Below are 18,928 nucleotides of genomic sequence, written 5' to 3' on the forward strand. Positions count from 1 at the left end.
GATGGAGAGATGGCTCAGCTGGTGAGAGCTCTGGCTGCTCTTCCAGAGGACCCAGGTTCAATTCCCAGCACCCACATTGCAGCTCCTAACTGTCTGGAACTCCAGATCCAGGGACTCCCACACCTCACACAGACATACAAGACACCAATGCGAATTTTAAAAAAATAAACAAACAATCATTAAAAGCTTAAAAAAAGAAAGAGAAAATAACCAAGGAGCCCATAGGGTACAACTGCAAGGTTTAGAAGCCAGCAGCTGTTGGGATAAAAGAGACTTCAAAAAGATGACAAATTGGATTATGCAATGCAGCCCTTCTGGTCTGGGTCAGTGCCCTGAGCAGACCTGGGCACGAACTCCGCAGCCAGTTCCACAACACCCATTGAAAGCTCTACTCCCAGGAATCCTAACACGCCTAGGATCATAGGATCAGAGGCAAGGAGGACACAACATCTGCCCCAACACCGGGAGTTACTGGGACCAGTAGGACCCAGGCACCCAGGAATTCCACCTGAACAGAGGCACAGGCTCTATCCGGTCTGAGCAGACCTGGGCACGAACTCCGCAGCCAGTCCCACAACACTCAGAAGAAGTTCCACTCCCAGGAGCTCTAACATGCCCAGGTCCACAGGATCCCAAGACCCAAGGAGCTTGGTCACACCAGGATCTCAGGGTCCCAGAGGCAGCTTGACTCCCAGGAGTTCTGACACACCTAGGATCTTAGGATCGCAGGATCCCAGAATCACAGGATGACAAAGAGAGCTGAAGTCTGAGGAGTTCTGACACAGCCAGGATCACAGAAAGGATAGGCTCCAGTCAGATATAGAGAGGGCAGGCAGCACTAGAGATAATCAGATGGCGGGAGGCAAGCATAAGAACATAAGCAACAGAAACCAAGATTACTTGTCATCATCAGAACCCAAGTTTCCTACCATGGTAAGTCCTGGATATATGATCATACGGAAAAGCAAGATTGGATAGAAAATCACTTCTCACGATGGTGCTAGAAAACTTTAAGAAGGACATAAATAACTGGCTTAAAGAAATACAGGAGAACACAGGTAAACAGTTAGAAGCTCTTAAAGAGGAAACACAAAAATTCCTTAAAGAATTACAGGAAAACATAATTAAACAGGCGAAGGAAATGAACAAAACTATACAAGATCTAAAAATAGAAATAGAAACAATAAAGAAATCACAAAGGGATTAACCCTGGAGTTAAAAACCTAGGAAAGAGATCAGGAGTCATAGATTCAAGCGTCACCAACAGAATACAAGAGACAGAAGAGAGAATCTCAGGTGCAGAAGATACCATAGAAAATATTGACACAAAAGTAAAAGAAAATGCAAAAGGCAAAAAGCTCCTAATCCAAAAAAACACCCAGGAAATCCAGGACACAATGAGAAGACCAAGCCTAAGGATAATAGGTATAGGAGAGAGCAAAGATTCCCAACTTAAAGGGGCAGTTAATATCTTCAACAGAATTATAGAAGAAAACTTCCCTAACCTAAAGAAAGAGATGCCCATGAACATACAAGAAGCCTACAGAACTCTGAATAGACTAGGCCAGAAAAGAAATTCCTCCCATCACATAATAATCAAAACACCAAATGCACTAGACAAAGAAAGAATATTAAAAGCAGTAAGGGGAAAAGGTCAAGTAATATATAAAGGCAGACCTATTAGAATTACACCAGACTTCTCTCCAGAGACTATGAAATCTAGAAGATCCTGGGAAGATGTCATACAGGCCCTAAGAGAACACAAATGCCAGCCCAGGCTACTATACCCAGCAAAATCTCAATTACCATAGATGGAGAAAACAAGATATTCCATGACAAAACCAAATTTACACAATATCTTTCCAAAAATCCAGCTCTACAAAGGATAACAGATGGAAAACACCAACACAAGAAGGGAACTACACCCTAGAAGAAGCAAGAAAGTAATCTTTCAACAAACCCAAAAGAAGATAGCCACACAAACATAATTCCACCTCTAACAACAAAAATAACAGGAAGTAACAATCATTTTTCCTTAATATCTCTTAACATCAATGAACTCAGTTTCCAAAAAAAAAAAAAAAAAAAAAAGACATAGACTAACAGACTGGATATATAAATAGGACCCAGCATTTTGCTGCATATAGGAAACTTACCTCAGTGACAAAAGCAGACACTATTTCAGAGTAAAAAGGTTGGAATACAATTCTCCAAGCAAATGGTCCCAAGAAACAAGCAGGAGTAGCCATTCTAATATCGAATAAAATCAACTCTTAACCAAAAGTTATCAAAAAAAAAAAAAAAAAAAAAAAAGATAAGGAAAAACACTTCATACAGGTCAAAGGAAAAAAATCTACCCAGAATTCTCAATTCGCAACATCTATGCTCCAAATCAAGGGCACCCACATTCATAAAAGAAACTCTAATAAAGCTCAAAGCACACACTGCACCCCACACAATAATAGTAGGAGACTTCAACACCCCACTCTCAGCAATGGACAGTTCCTGGAAACAGAAACTAAACAGAGACACAGTGAAACTAACAGAAGTTATAAACCAAATGGATCTAACAGGTATTTATAGAACATTTTATCCTGAAGCAAAAGAATATACCTTCTTCTCAGCACCTCATGGTACCTTCTCCAAAACTGACCCTATAATTGGTCACAAAACAGGCCTCAACAGATACAAGAAGACTGAAATAATCCCATGCACCCTATCAGACCACCACAGACTAAGGCTGGTCTTAAATACCAACAAAAACAACAGAAAGCACACATAACACATGGAAGCTGAACAATGCTCTACTCAATGATAACTTGGTCAAGGAAGAAATAAAGAAAGAAATTAAAGGCTTTTTAGAATTTAATGAAAATGAAGACACATTATTACCAAAACCTATGGGACACAATGAAAGCAGTGGTGGGAGGAAAACTCATAGCTCTGAGTGCCTCCAAAAAGAAACTGGAGAGAGCTTACACTAGCAGCTTGACAGCACACCTGAAAGCTCTAGAACAAAAGGAAGTAAATACACCCAAGAGGAGTAGAAAGCAGGAAATAATCAAACCAAACAGAAACAAAAGAACTACACAAAGAACGAATAAAACCAGGAGCTGGTTCTTTGAGAAAATCAACAAGTTGGATAAACCCTTAGCCAGACTAACCAGAGGGCACAGAGACAGTATTCAAATCAATAAAATCAGAAATGAAAAGGGAGACATAACAATGAAGTTTATCTTAAAATAACTATTCTGTTTGTTGAATATTAACAGTTGAAAATATTAAAATCACATTCTACAAACATCATGGAAATATTATTGATAATTTTTCTCAGTGTGCTTAAAATTAGCATTCTCTTAATGTTTAACTTCAAAGAGTTTTTGCTATTTTGAAATTTTAAAAATATACTTACTGAAAAAATAATTCCTCTCCTAGAAACACTGATAATTTTTTTAATTAAACTGATTGTTAGACAATATACACAGATATATAATGTGTTTTAAATATTCTCTCACTATGTCAGGTGGTATCATATAAGGACTTTTGAATCTATTTCTTAATGATTCATTTTTAATGTTTTATGTTCTTTTACTATGCTTAACTCCTAAAGAATATTTTGTATGTTTTGAAACAATTTAGTATTCAATGTTAGATATAGGATCCTCAGTTATGGATAGTATTATTAATGTTTGATGTATAAGATGCATTTAAATAATAAAAATTAAGAAAAGAATTATGCAATGCAAATGTATGACGCACTACTGTACACATAGATCAGAACGAGTTATTGTTAGTGTTCTGCAGTAGCTGCAAATTCAATTCATCTACACCAAGGCCTCAGTCCTCCAATGGATGCCTAGAGGTCTCCTGGTGGGCTGCACAGAAGGCTTGTGTGCATAGCCTACAGGAGCTCAGCTCTGCTACAAGCAGCCCACCCACTCTCCGGAATGCAGTTAGCATGGCAGAATCTGTGGTTGCCGCCAACACACTGATTAACGCGTGCTCTTAGTCTGGCAATTCATGGTCCTTTAGCCATGCTGGACATAAAGATGGATCTTTTATTCCCTACACGTCAGGAAAATCAGCTCTTAGTTTGGATTTCTTCTAAGCTGGGTTTTGTTCCCACAATCTAAGACCTCATGCGGTTAGGAAAAGCAGCTCACATCCAATATTGGTCATGCGTGCAGAACTCTTCCTAGCACCTCAGGGCTCTCTTGCCAGGGTCTCAACTTTACCGCAAGGTGATAGACAGCTCTATGAACACTTGTGCAAAAGATGCTACAAAGCTGGAGCTACTTGAGGAAAAGCCCAAATGGCCACTGCCCCCTCATAGTGGTTCTTCTGTGACACACTTTGCTAAATGGCCATCTGCCTGGATACAAATAAGCAACCACAAGATAGAAATTTCTCCTTAGGCATAAAGGCATGGCAAGGAAAACTTCTGGTGACCACACACATGAAGGAACTCTAAAAGCAGGCACACATGTATGTCTGAGTTCCAGAGCCCATTTCCAGTATCAAGGCATTGTTGGGGGATGTTTTTGTGCACTGTGCATTCAAATGCTGATTTCTAGACCCAGACAGCTGGTTGTAGTCCAGACTTTGTTGTGGCTCAGTATTTTGAGAAATGTTGTTCTTCATCACCTCCTGATTGGCCAAATAAAGAGCTGGATAGCCTATAGCTGGGCAGGAGAGCAGAAGGTGGGACTTCCAGCCAGAGAGACAGGGACTCAGGTGGGATCTGGAGAGCTGATAATGAAGGAGGTGCCGAGAGCAAGACAAAGATGGCAGGCTACGTGCCTGGAAGTGGTCTACAGCCAACACTGTCAGGTTAGAATAGCTCTGAATCTGCCCAGCTATAATTCTAGAAGCTTATTGATAAATATAAAAGTCTCTGTGTCATTATCGGGGGCAAAGAGTGGACATAGAAAATCCTGTACTTTTATATGGTACTATATTCATACTACCTGAAGCAAGGCATGGATCTGCTGTGTGTGTGAGCAAAAGGGAAAGAGAAAGCAGAGGTGTGTTAATACAGTTAGGAAGGTCTCTGCCACACCCTCACCCAACTTACTTAGCTTCCCCAGGTCAGAGCTAAACATGCCATGGCAACCTCTGTGACCAGCTGTGAACGGGCTGACTCCTGTGAGCAAAGCCCCTGCTTTCTCTTTTTGTTAAACAGCAGCACTTAAAATAAGCTAGCATTTCTTACAAACAAGTGATACATCATCCCTGATCTGCCATCCTATCATTCTGAGCACAGAAGAGAAACTGAGTCTTCATTAATGGACTGAAGTCAGGTACCCTGGGGTTGAATTAGGGAAAGGCTGGAAGAAGCCAAGGAAGAGGGCAACCCTATAGGAAGACCAGCAGTCTCAACTAACCCCAACTAACCCAGACCGGTAGATCTCTCAGACACTGAGCCACCAGCCAGCAGCATACACTAACTGGTATGAGGCACCCAACACATATACAGCAGAACACTGCCTGATCTGGCCTCAGTGAGAGAAGACACGCCTAATTCTTGAGAGAATTGAGGCTCCAGGGAGTGGAGAGGTCTGGTGGGGTGTGGGGGTGGGGTGGGGACATCCTCTTGGAGACAGGGGGAGGAGGAATGGGATGAGAAACTGTGGGAGGGCCGAATGGGAGGGGGATAACAACTGTACTGTAAAAAAAAAGATTAAAGATAAAAAAAGAGAAAGAAAAAGAAAGTGTTAGGAAACTTTGCTTCACATATTTGATATTTTCATAGATCAAGGAAATCCTAAGAACACAATTCTATGACATCAACTAGGAAGGTGCAATCAGAGAGCAAGCTACAGTGTATGTCAGAAAAAGCAGACAATTTCTAACAGCTGTAACATACAGTGTCCAGGAGAGTTCAAAAGCCATAGGGCTGGAAGAATGGCTGAGGGGTGGGGGGGAGTGTAAGAGAACTTACTGCTCTTGCAGAGGACCTGAGTTCAGGTCTCAGGTGGCTTGCTCTGCATTCACATACACAGAGCCACAGACACAGATGAAGCAGACAGACACACACACACACACACACACGACATTCAAAGGCTTTTTTCCCTCATGACACATCTAAGAGCTTACAATAGATACACGCACAAAGAAACACAGCAACTCTCCAGAGTCAACACAACTGTGTAAAAGCAGGATTTGTTACATAAAACAGAAGCCACCATATGACCGGTAAAAACCATATTAAAAGTATAAACTCACAAAAGAAGCATGCCACGATATAATCTAACTTACAAGGTTATTAAGCTAAATCCACCTATCACATAACTTACCTATTAAATGATAAGTTTAATGAACTTAATATGTCAGTGTTACTCACCATCTTCATCAATTTTAGAATAACTCCATTATTTTAAAAAGAAACTTCCTATTGATTGGCTGTCAGGTGGTGTAACGCGTCCTTACTGAGAGCACGTGGGAATGGTACACCCATACAATGGGTTATGATTTTCCAATAAGATAGGACGAATGCCTGATCACGATGCATGCTAAGTGGAGATCCAGTTCTAAGCGTCACAGGTTGTCTGAGTCCGCTTATGTGAAATGTGCAGAAAAGGCAGGACTATAGAGACAGGCACTAGTGGACTATAGAGACAGGCACTAGTGGACTATAGAGACAGGCACTAGTGGACTATAGAGACAGGCACTAGTGGTTGCCAGCGCTCTGCGTTGCCACGGCTAGACTTGAATGGAAAGTGATTGCTAGAGTTTGCTAACTTTTTTCCCCTGGGATAACGAAAATGTCCTAAAATCACTCATGATAATGGTTGTACAGTCCTGTGAGTGGACTAAAACCTTGTGCCCTGTCCTCTTCAGTAGATGGCCCACGTACTTGTGAGACGTGCTACGTAAAGCTGCGTTTGGAAGTCTGTATTATGTATATCAATCAGTACTATGTGAAGACGTGGGGAACGCCTGGAAAGAGTTACCATTCTTTCTGTGTAGAGGACCGGCGGATGCTCTTAGTACATTTTATAATTTCCAGCAGTGACCACGGCGTAATCACATGATAAAAGCTGGCTGTAAAAAGCATGGATTGCCTACTTGACAGGTCTGAGGAATCACTGACTTTAGGGCATAGCAGCAGTGTCCGGGTTACCTCATACGTTAACATACAACACGATCATGTCAATCACACTCGAAATGTTTCTCAGCGGTGTCCATGACCGTCTGGACAGTGAGATTATGAGGGATGCTATTTTGTTCTACATGCTTCTAAACACTTTCCAACGCTTTGAAATGACCCACCTACTGTGTAGAGATGAGAACTCTGAGAGGAAAAAGTCAATTCCTAAGCTCCCACTGTCAGGTACACACAGACACGTGACATTGGGTCACAGGGAGAGCAGCTGGGGCCAGCAGCTAGCTCAACTGAGCGACGGCAATTGTTAAAGCTGGGCCATTAATTATAGGGAGGTCCCTGGGTTACTGACTCCTGGAGATATCATGAGGGACCCCACAAGCTGTCAGGACAGAATCGTTCCTGACAGGTTTCAAAGCACTGTGTGCACATGAACGCACAAATACCCAGAAGGAACACATCATTGCTTCTCTTTGGGCGGTGGCTTACAGGGGACAGTATTTTGTCCTGTGTGCCTCTTGTGTACTTTTAGTTTTCTCTGTGACAAAAAAAAAAAACAACAACCAAAACCAAAAAAACAAACAAACAAACTGAAAAAAACTGCTATAAAATTGTTTTCTTATGTCCAAGAAGTCACAATAATAATAATAATAATAATAATAATAATAATAATAATAAAGTTATACAAAACAAAGTGCAAACGTTTTCTGTGGACCCACGACTAGACCAGGAAAAATCTATGCTTTACTTGAATAATTGCTAGGCTGTCTACCCCAGGAATCCAGAGCCACAATGCATGGCTCTGCTGCCAGCTGCCCAGACTTCGGGTGTGGCCTGGAACACTCACAATGTCATTCAGAAAGTAGCCAGTGGGGGTTGGGGGAGGGGAAGCAATGCTTGGGTGAGAAACTGAGAGTCTATGAAGCTCACCGCTTCAGTGCCTAGTTACCTTCATCACGTGCTCACCTGAGTAAGGCAGTTTTCTAAAAAGGTATTTCTGGTGAGTTGCGGAGTGGATCTTGTACATGAACTGTGGAGAAGGCCGTTACAACCCCCCTTCATACACACATCTAAAGCTTCCCAAGACCGAGGCTCTACAGAGGCACAGGGGCAGGATAGAAACTTACACACACATAAGCAAGATTCCTTCCGCTCAAACACAATCCAAAAAATAAGTAAGCAAAACATGGTGGGTGTTTTAGGAACTTATTCCTGTAACGTTGTTCCCAGGAATGACGAAAGGGAGACCTTCCCACATGAACTGTCACACGAAACGGCCTTAATAGAAAAACCAAATCCACTACTACAAAGCTTAAGGTGTCGCAGGTAAAAACTCCCCCGAGATAACTTCCTGCTGGAACCTTTACTCTTAGTGTTCCCAGCAATACAAACTTACACCGCGCTCATTCATAACCGTACTCTCTTCCTTGCTAGCCTTTAAGTTTCTTGAATGCAAGGACCAAGTCTCCGAGTCACAAGAAGACTTTGAATATTAAAGACAAGCCATCAGTTTGATTCAAAGGCCGAACGTTTATAGTATCGGGTAAAAGCATGCGAGCTAGATGAGCCAAGTTGGATCCCTGATCTGAGTTAAAAGGTTCAAAGTCTGCATCCACCAGTGAGGATCTGCAATCCCATCATGCTATGGGGAGATGGGAGGCTGAGACAGGAGAATTGTCCCAAAGCTTGCAGAAGAGTGGGGCCTGGAATATAGAGCGAAAAAACAACTAGAGAGACCCTTCTTCACCAGGAGAGAAGGAGAGCGCCAGCTTCTGAAAGCCATCCTTCATATATGCTGCATGGCACCCTCTCTCTGCCTGTGTGGCCTCTCACATGCACAGCAGTAACTATGACAACAAAGAGTTTGTAGTATCAGTGAGTGACACGCCATCCTCAGAGAATCTATCGGAAGTTAGGGGAAATGCAGATGTGCCATAGTCATGGTGACAGGAACAACCGCTGATCTGGAGATCAATCAGTAGTAGCCAGGAATCTCCTCCTTTGAAAGAGATTAGAGATCAGAAGAAAAGGGCCTGTTAAATAAGGGGGGTGTTATGTAAGAAGAGGTCCAGTATGCGTTCCTGAAAATCCTCCCATTCCGAAAAACTGTGCACTAAAAGTAATCAGACGTAGTAGGAAAAACTTGATCGAAGCACACTTCTCGGTACCTGAGCGTTTGTAAACACAGGACTCACAAAAACATTCACATCCTATCTACAATGCTGGCTCAGTGAAATCCCAGGCTGCAGCTATGTACCCAGAAATCTTGACACTGCCTGTGTCCTCTGCAAGATGTGGGTCTTGGAGTAAGAATGTAGGTCGGTGGTAGAAGGTTCCGGGTTTGAACCTCAGCACTGGAACACACAAAGAACCCACCAAGTCCAGGGAGATGGGTAGAAGGCAAACCTGAAGACCTGAAGTGGATCCCTGGATTTCACAGCAGAGGAGATACCTGAGTCTGGGAGGCTGTCCTCTGAGCCTCACATGCATACCATGAAAGTGTGCCCTACATTACACACACACATCATATAAAGGCATAAACACACAAAGACATATGCACAGAAACAAAACCATAGACGTACATAAACACACACAGGCACATAAAAACACACACAAACACAAACATACAGACACATACAGGCACACACACACACACAAACATACACATAGGCACAGACACATACACAGACACACACATACACAAAAACTTATGCACAGACACACATATACACATATACAAACACATAGAAGCAGACAAACACACACACATTGAAACAGTCACACACACACACACAGATATACACATAGGCACACAAAAACACACACAGACACATACATAGCAGACACACAGACATACACAGACATAGAAACGCACAGACACAAACACACAGGCACACAAAACACACACAGAGGCACACAAAGATATACACACACAGACACACATACATAGACAGACACACAAACACACAGAGACACATACACAGAAACACAGACAAAAACAGACACAGATACACTCACACACAGAGAGTAAACAAATCATTCCTATGTATTTTTTCGTTTTCTCCTTCATAGTCTATTTTGCTAAGCCTGATTTTGTGAAAAGCCTTGGCTGACTGTCTTGGAAAAGTCACACTGGAACCAATACGATGTTGTGGGGACAGCAACTTAATTTGTACATGCATCTGGGGCAATTACACCGGAGATCTACATTTGGCAGAGCGGCCAGATGAGGAAGTGGTTGTACCAGGTCCTGGCACATACGACCTGAGTTTTCCTTAGGCACAGCTATCCCAGAAATGACTAGAGCTAGTGACATCGACAGGGGCTTACTTTGTCCAATTATGATGCCAAATTCATTACATGAACTATCTAATTTGCTCTTCACATAAACCCTATGGAGGTCAAGAAACTTAAAACAAAGTATTAATTTCTGCCCAAGTTTACAAGGCTTGCAAAGCCAGGGTTTGAACCTAAAATCTCACTGACCCAGGGACCTCTGTTATTAATACCAACTACGGAATGCCACTTTTCATCCATGAATGTATGAAGTGGCTTGAACTGGTAACACAGCCCCATGGTCTTTGCCCAATGGTTACATTTCAGCTGAGATGAAATGTATGTCCTCAGGAAACCACAGAGGGATTTAGGGCTCCAGACTAACCCTCTCTGTCATTCGGGAAGGGAGAGCCTCACCTGAGAAAATGCCCATGCTAGCCTGGCCTGTAGGAAGGCCTGTGGGTCATTTTATTGATTTATAATTGATGTGGGAGGACCCCAGGTCACTGGGGGCGGGGCTACCCCTGAGCAGCTGGTCCCTGATGAAGTAAGAAATGGGGCTGAGCAAGCCAGGGAGACAAGCCAGTGAGCACTGGTCCTCAAAGGCCTCATCTTGAATCCTGTCTCCAGATTTCTGGCCTGCTTGTGTTCCTGCCCTGACTTCCCTGCCATCTGGAAGTATGAGATGACAGAAACCCTTTCTTCTTCAAGTTGCTCATCGTCACGGTGTTTTATCATAGCCATAGACACCCTAACGCAGATACACACAGTAGCCTATCAGTAAAGGAGAAGTGACCAATTCCATGTGGGGTGGTAGGGAAGATGGTTGGTATTCTTGGGGAAAAAAATGCCAGGTTGGTGATGCCCTCAGCACTGATGACTAGGACTATCAAGGACAGCAGGGGAAACGGCCTGGGCAAAGGTGGGGAGGTGGGAACAGGGCCTGGCACATGTGTTGTCTGGTGTGCTAGCCTGCAGATTCCAACAGCTAGGTGAGTGGATGGGGCACAGCGGTAGGAAGAGTGCAGCTCTCAGGAGACAGGACAGAGGATCAGTTCCCATCTGTGATTTGACCTTATCAAGAAGCATGCTTTTATGTGGGACATCCTAAGATAGGCTTTCAGCATGGGAGAGCGGGACTGGATTCACCCCTTTGAATCTGTGTACAGGACAGGATGATGCAAGGGAGGAGTGGGAGGGCCAAGCCTGGAATCTGGAGCCCACTCAGGCAACAATCCAAAGGAAAAGGAGGCAGGCATTACAACAGAGGTCAAGTCTGAGGACTGGCTAGTCTGGCTGGTGGTGGGGACTTGGGGGCAGGGCTGGGGAGGTGTCATCGTTGAGTGAAATGTGATTCTCAGGAAAACTTGCATGGACGGGATCAGCTGGCTTCCTACCTGGGAAAAAAATGGACTTAAGATAACTACTGTGTTTACAGACTCATGAAATCTGACTGTGCTTATTAACTAACGCTCACTATCCCGATTTTTAACATCCTCTGTGAAGTGTCCAAATCCCCACTGACAAAAACAAACAAACTGTTTTGCTGATGACTGTCACCTCTGTAATATATCGCACCCACTCTGCCTATTGGCTTGGGGTCCCTGCTGACAGGTAAGTACCAGTTGGCATCCTTGTACCATTTTCCCCACCGTTTCCCGTTTCTTCTTTTCCTTTTTCCCACGGTCAGCTCCCTGATCTATGAAAGCTGAGGGTGTTCAGAAGCAATGTCCACTCAGCCCAGGGTGAGGTCACAGTAAGGAGGGTGACTCACGTTGGACTCAGAATGTAAACAAATGGCCTCAGACCTTGGTGGCAACGGAGTAAATGGGGGGGTGGGGGAGGGGAGAGTCGCCTTTCCAGGAAGTTGGTTACGAAAAGAATCCTGTTGAGGAAAGACTTGAGAAAAAAAGGAAAAGAGAAAAGCCCACTTACTGATACAGGAAATCAGGTCAGTAAACCTTTCCTTAGGAAAGAGGGGGTTTTCCAGCCCTCGGAAATACAGCTTCAGCACGCCGGCCACCGAGTTGATATCGTGGTTGCTCTGCTCGTCGGACAGAGGGTTCTCACCTGAGGAAGAAAAGTCGTTATATGCACAGTATTGTTATTTTTCTCTTCTCTCTCTCTCTCTCTCTCTCTCTCTCTCTCTCTCTCTCTCTCTCTCACCCACACAGGAATACACAAGTCTTTTAATTATGCTCACCAAAAGATTATATAGTACTAAAATGGAAATAATTGGTTTAGATATCCTACCCCATGATTAACCTAAAAATAGTTGGCTAAAATAAAGCTTAAAAAAATTTTTATGCTACCAAATACTCCCTTACAACGTGCCCAGATCTTAAAATAAAACATCGTGGTTATAACTTTATCCAGCCTTTTTTATTTTTCTTTAAAAGCTAAAATCAGTAAGCTTAGGTTGACACGAGCACCCAAAAAAACTACACTCAGTGTTTATTACTCATCTGGCAGAAAGATGCTGTTGTGGTTGGTCGGGCTATATAACCTAGGTCATCAAAATTTGCCAGAAATCCACAACAGTGACTGTGAATACCTGTACTAAATAATCAGGTGTTTTCCAGGGTGGCCCAGTGGGGTCCCAGCATATGTGAAAGCTACTTTCAACAGTGAGTGACTCTGGGATCAGGGCATGGGATTCAAAACTGTACAGTTTGTGAAAAGTGAATATTAAAAATAAACCGATCACAAACAGAACTATCGTTTCCTTTACGGCAGATGGATGTATGCTATGAGTTGTCCGGCTGCTTATCATACCTTCCTGGGAAGGAATGTGAACAGAGGCTTACAGCAAACTCCACCGTGCACCTGCAGGTCCAGTCTTCCTTCCCACAGTTCACAGAGCAGCCATGACCCTTTAGCTAATTAATGCTTGCCTTTGGGGACATTATTGTCAGGGGCCCTTGTTTCCCTTCCCTGTTTTCTAGGGTAGGGACTTGCTGAACCTGAGCTCAAAGGATCAGTTGTATCATCATCATCATCATCACCGTCATCATCATCACCACCACCACCACCACCATTATCACCACCATTACCATCATCATTTATTCATTTTTCCCTTCGAGGTATTCAAAACCAAGAGGAATTTCCAAGAGAAAAATAACAAAGCGTTCATTGGTCTGTGGTGGCCACAAAGTGCCCTCTGCTCAGCCACTTCCACCTGGCCTCTACCACACTGCAGGAAGGCGTGGCAGGCTCAGCTGCTGCCTGGAGACTGGTTTGTCCCACACATAAGACTGGTCATAGATTTGGAAACTAGAAAAAAAAAAAAACCCACTGTGGTGCTGTTTACCTTTTCAACTTCAAAGGGTTCTATGGCAAATCTAGGCCAGGGAAATAGGAGAGCAGAGGTGAGGAGGAGGGGGAACGGGAGGGGGAGGGGGGAAAGGGGAGAGAGAACGGAGCTCCATGCAGTCTCACTGCATCTTTGCCCTGGCTGTCCAGCAGAAAGTACACACAGATGAACCCCAACATGGATGCAATACTAACCACGATAACCCGGGAGCATTAATAACCAATGGCCACATGAAAGGGTCAGATTGGTCTGCAGGCCACATCTGAACAGTTTAACAAACACTGTAGTTTGGCAGATGAGGTCACCGGTCAAATTAAGACTGGGGTCCCTTGGCTGAATCCCATCATCGATAAAAGAGACCAATATGAGTCTGGGTCTTCCTGACACTAGATCAGCTGGTGTTTTACTGGACTGTACTCCATAACAGTTTAGCAGAACTTGTATCTCAGCCAATCATGGGCACAGGGGAGGTAGTGACCCCGTCACAGGGAGGGAGGGTGATATGGGAATAGGAGAGAGTCGTTGGCAGAGATGGGAAGCAGGAAGATGTGCGCATTCCCTCATCATGTAGGCTGGGAGTGGAAAAAGCTATACTTAAAGGAAGGTACATTTCAGTTCTGAAGCAAGCTAAATTAAATACATTTACCACATGAAGGCTCCAGGTTGTCTTGCTAAGTCTAGAGACATGAAGAGATTCCCGCAGCCAGGAGGCTGAGTCCGAGGCCAGAATGGATACATTGTAACGGCCCTGCCCATTCTAGACCCCTGTCAGGGCCCCCTTGATGTACATCTAGGCTGTCAAGGGCAGCCAATGTAAATCCTAAACCGGAGGACAAGAATTCATAGGACTTTCTACTTTGCACAGAATTTGTAACAACCATGTCCTGACTCCCACAACGGCCCGTGCAAGATGGAGGTTTGGGGGCTGTGCAGAGCATGCCGGGTGGAAGACAGAAGAAGGTGACTTTTCAACATGCTTTGCACACGAGGAGAGACACAGTTACCTCTCTCGAAAGAATTCTTGATATCGTTCACTTCCACCTGGGAGCCAGACACTCTGAAAATCCCCTGGTGCTGAAGGCCTATGGGCAAAAGAGCACAGAGAGTGAGCTGCCTGCCTCACACACTATGGATCTGGGCTTTTCTCTCCAAGCAAAAAGACAAGCTGAGGATTCTACGGTGATGAGTGCTTACCATAGAGATTAATGAATCGGATGCAGCTTTCCACAATGAGAGGGATAACCTGGCCTGAGTCCTGGGGAGAGAGATCGAAACGAGAGAAGGCTGGGTCAGGAGGAGAAAAATGCCCCATAAAGAATTAACAGCATCGAAAAGAGTGGGAAAAGTTATACTTAGACAAAGGTGTATTTCAGTTCTGAAGCAAGCTAAGTTAATACATTCACCATAAGAAGGCTCCAGGTGGTCCTGCTAAGCCTAGAGACATGAAGAGGCTAAATCATGTTGTGAGTGGTGGCTGTAATTCCCGTAGCCAGGAGGCTGAGTTGGAGGTCAGAATGGATACATTGTAAAACCTCTGCCTCAGACAAGAGCATCAAAACCAAAACCTAACCTAGGTGTTTTCCTTTAACTTATGCACTAAAATGAGTAACTCATTTTGAGAGGTTCTCTCTCAAGGGGATCCGTGTGAAGCAGAAGAACACCTATTGTCTTCTATCTGCTTAGCTGTTGATTCTTAGGACTCTCTACATCACATCCCTGAGACTCCGTCACCTAGATGGTGGTAGTCACAAACTATCTCATGGGCAATGAAAGCACATTATGTATTTACTTAGTCTGCATCAGAACTTACTTTTCCTTATAAAACTTAGCCCGTCTTTAAGATGAAGACAAGGAAGACTGCTTTGGTCTTCTTGGTCTACACCTTGCAAACAACAACAACAACAACAACAACAAACAAACAAACAACAACAACAAAAAAACTGCTCACCACCCTTTACTAAAAAAAAAAAAAAAAAAAAAATGCTGGAGGTGCTTTGAAATCCACGGGTGTAGAATGACTCATGAGATGGAGGGGCCTCAGAGGCCAGTTAAACATGTATTGATGGCATGCACCACGAGTTAAAAAGAATTACTGGGGATGGTGTTGATCGACATGAACTTTTAAGACTGATCTTTTAGGAATTAGATCTTTCCAGGAAACAGGGAACTTGAAAGGGATTAGCTGGCATCGGGCACACACCCGTGAGGAGTTTTATCCTGAAATGTTAAGAACTTGGTCTTAACATACTAGGACGATTAGGGACTGTTAACTTTCCCAGTCCAGATGGGGGGCAAAGAGTGGGAATGAGGTAGCGCTACAGATGTCTTCGCTGTCTCCCGAGTGGGCAGTGGACTCCTTAAGGTAGAGCTTTATTTTCAAGGTTTTATGGCAATCAGTGTATAAACCACTTAATGGTTCAGTTACGTCTGGAGGTCCTATTAGATTTTTCTAATTAGTTAATTTGCTTTTAGGGGTGCACGTATTAATTCCTTAAAGAGGAGCCTTAAAAAAATAAACCAACTAAAATGTATTTTAGTAAAGTCTAGTTGACTCATGAACAGTGGTGTGATTACACCAAAACTGTACTGAACACTGGAAGGGACCTTTTTCTGTAAGACACAAGCATGGTTTAATGGAAGTAACATTTTGTAAACAATTCATGTCACAGTGCAATTTAAAAGAGCAACGAAAAAAACTTGAGTGTGAGCGATGAGAGGGGAGAGTTAGTTTCCATCTCTGCTGGACTTAGCACACCAACAGATGAGAGAGCGGAAGAAAACTGTTTGCATTTAGAAAGTTTTGCAGAGTACGTTTTCGCGGTATGAAATGAAACGTTCTCCTTTTGACATTCGCTTAGATGCCTGCTAATCTATTGAAAAGATTAGCACTTCATTTGGATGCAGTACGTTTTGTAATAAAAAATGTAACACGCATTTTAATTTAAATCAATGGATGCCAGATGTTGGGGTAGAAAATATTTTATAAGGAGTGAAATGATGGGCTGTCTTCCAGCCACCACCATCCAGGCCTCTCTCTGTGTCTCTGCTTCCCTCTGGTTTTGCTCTTGCCATTCTGTGGTGCAATTTGGGAGAGCTCAGAAGCCCATCTCAGAGGTGCAGAGAGAGAGTGAGATCGAGAGATCGAGACCTCTCTACCCCTGGGTTCCAGGCTACCAAAGACTCTTCAGTGTTCCATCTGCATGGCTCCCACAACAGATTTTTCACGCTAACTACCTTAATCTTGCTTAGTCAATTTGCTTGCCTTTCACTGTTAGCTTTTAGTGAAGAAATTTTAAAATCTCTCATGTGTGCATCGTCTTATGCAGCTGTCCCCACGTCACACCAGCAAAGGGAACGAGATGGTCCCTCTGCCTCTGGCTCTCCTGCCTCCTCTCTCTCCCTGCCAGGCCCTTAGTGTCACATCTTGCTGCCTCCCCTTCATCTTTTCTCTCATTCTGTCTAACTAGCTCCTGCCTGTAAGCTATGGGCTGGGGAACTAGATAATCAAGTCAAATTTGACAATACTGTTATATTAAACTAGAGTCAGTCAGAACCGAAGGCTTGAGGCAATGGCTTTGTGATTTCTTTCTAGACTGTCCAGACTTTTCATTTAATCTCGGGGCTAGGGCCTTTTTTAAGCCTCCTGGAGGCTTCTAAATTTCTCTTCTGTATGCACATATACATGAATATAGTCAAGGGTCATGTATGTGTCGCCTTTTAACCATTAGTTCACAGTTTTAATGAATAGATCTATCTTCAGAGAAGGTCATATATCTATAACATACAATTCATGGACCTTATAAAATATTTAAAATGTGCCTTTTCTACTATCGTCTTCAAAACCACTGTAGGCCACCTCATGAAATGTTATCTTTAATGGGGAAGTCTCTTTTTCATGTGATTTACATCAGAATCCCTAATTCCATATTAACTATGTAGTTGGCATTTAACACTGGCATTCCCTAACTCAGATCTGATACATTTGCCAAACACAGCAGGTTAAAACCTGATCTCTTCCCTCGTATTGGCGAAGATCATTATCTCTTCAATTAGTGTCTGGTTCCCACAGGTTTTTTTTCTAAGTAAAGCCTATTTATAAGCTGTCTAATTTCCAACTGCAAACATTTTTCTTTTGAGGAATGTCAAAAGTCTAGTTAAAGCCAAGCATGGGTACGGCTTGCGAGCGATGGCAGCGTGGAGAGGCCCTCACTTCCGGTCAGCACGATACCTGATGTCTTGCGTGAGAGTTCCTTCGTCCCCGGCTAGAAGCATTATCAGAAATACAGGATGAGAAAGAAGACAGAGAGTAAACACGGCAGAGATACAAGATACAGACTTCAAGGCTGTACAAAATGTATCCAATATAATGAATTCCTTAAGTCACGAGAGTGTGCTTAAACACGGATGTACACCGTGCTGTCTCATCTGCACAACTCAAGAAAATATTTTATCTTGTTTATCTTTTTCCTTTTCCTTCAATTTTTGGCTTGGAAAAAGAAAAGAGTGCTCTTTCCTTTGCCATATGATAACATCCACGCTCATTTATTTTCTTCAGAAGGTTTTCAATCCCAATCTTCTCCCCCTCTGACTTCAGGAAATATTATATTGATTTTTCTGGGGAATTGAAGAGCCCCAGGACATAATGACTGGCCTCCGTCACGGGAGGCTGAGGCCATTATAGTGAGAAGCATGGAGGTCAGCCACCGGGTGGTGGCAGGTGCTGTACCTTGACGAATGTCTCCAAATCCCCATTAAACAACTTAGCATTATACTGGGAGCGGGGCCTGGACTTCCTGTGTTTCTGGGGCTTAGGGGGGACGTTTGGAGGCCTAAGGGAAGGGAACATAATTACTGAGCATGGCAGAAATCAGACAGTTGATGAAATACCCTTAGGTCATATCAAAATAACTAAGCCAGGGGATCCTGGGGTTTTTTCCCCCACCCCAGCCTAGGAGCAGACACTCCCACCCTCCTTCAATCCACTTTTATTTGTACATCGAGAGCACAGGAGTTGTTCATTTAGACCGTGGTGATTCTATGTGCTAGAACTGCCATTTTTACTTTTTATACCTTAAAAAAAAAAAACCCAAAACAAAAAGGTAAGCATTATGAATGGCTATTCTGAGCTATCTAGCCAAATGTGGTAAAGCCAGGTCTCTGTTTGGTTTACCAGCTACATGCCAAGCCACAAATGTAAAAGGGCATTGAGAGATTTCCAGATGAGAAATTAAAAA

General features: G+C 43.3%; 1 protein-coding gene across 4 annotated transcripts in view; it reads right to left on the bottom strand.

The window, feature by feature from the left end:
* The window catches only part of Srgap1 (SLIT-ROBO Rho GTPase activating protein 1), a 279,875-nt gene that overhangs the window by 25,659 nt on the left and 235,288 nt on the right, over window positions 1–18,928 (bottom strand). For 3 of the 4 annotated variants that reach the window (XM_021173833.3, XM_085843214.1, XM_085843215.1), the window contains 4 exons: window positions 18,421–18,523; window positions 14,889–14,949; window positions 14,699–14,776; window positions 12,317–12,451 (listed from right to left, as the gene is read on the bottom strand). In XM_021173833.3, the coding sequence (XP_021029492.1) occupies window positions 12,317–12,451; window positions 14,699–14,776; window positions 14,889–14,949; window positions 18,421–18,523 (377 nt within the window). Of the gene's footprint in view, window positions 1–12,316; window positions 12,452–14,698; window positions 14,777–14,888; window positions 14,950–17,922; window positions 17,957–18,420; window positions 18,524–18,928 lie in introns of all 4 variants that reach the window. The other variant, XM_021173834.3, reaches the window with a different exon arrangement.

Source organism: Mus caroli, unplaced genomic scaffold (assembly GCF_978045245.1).
Source record: "Mus caroli unplaced genomic scaffold, Mus_caroli_1 scaffold_9, whole genome shotgun sequence".
NCBI lineage: Eukaryota > Metazoa > Chordata > Mammalia > Rodentia > Muridae > Mus > Mus caroli.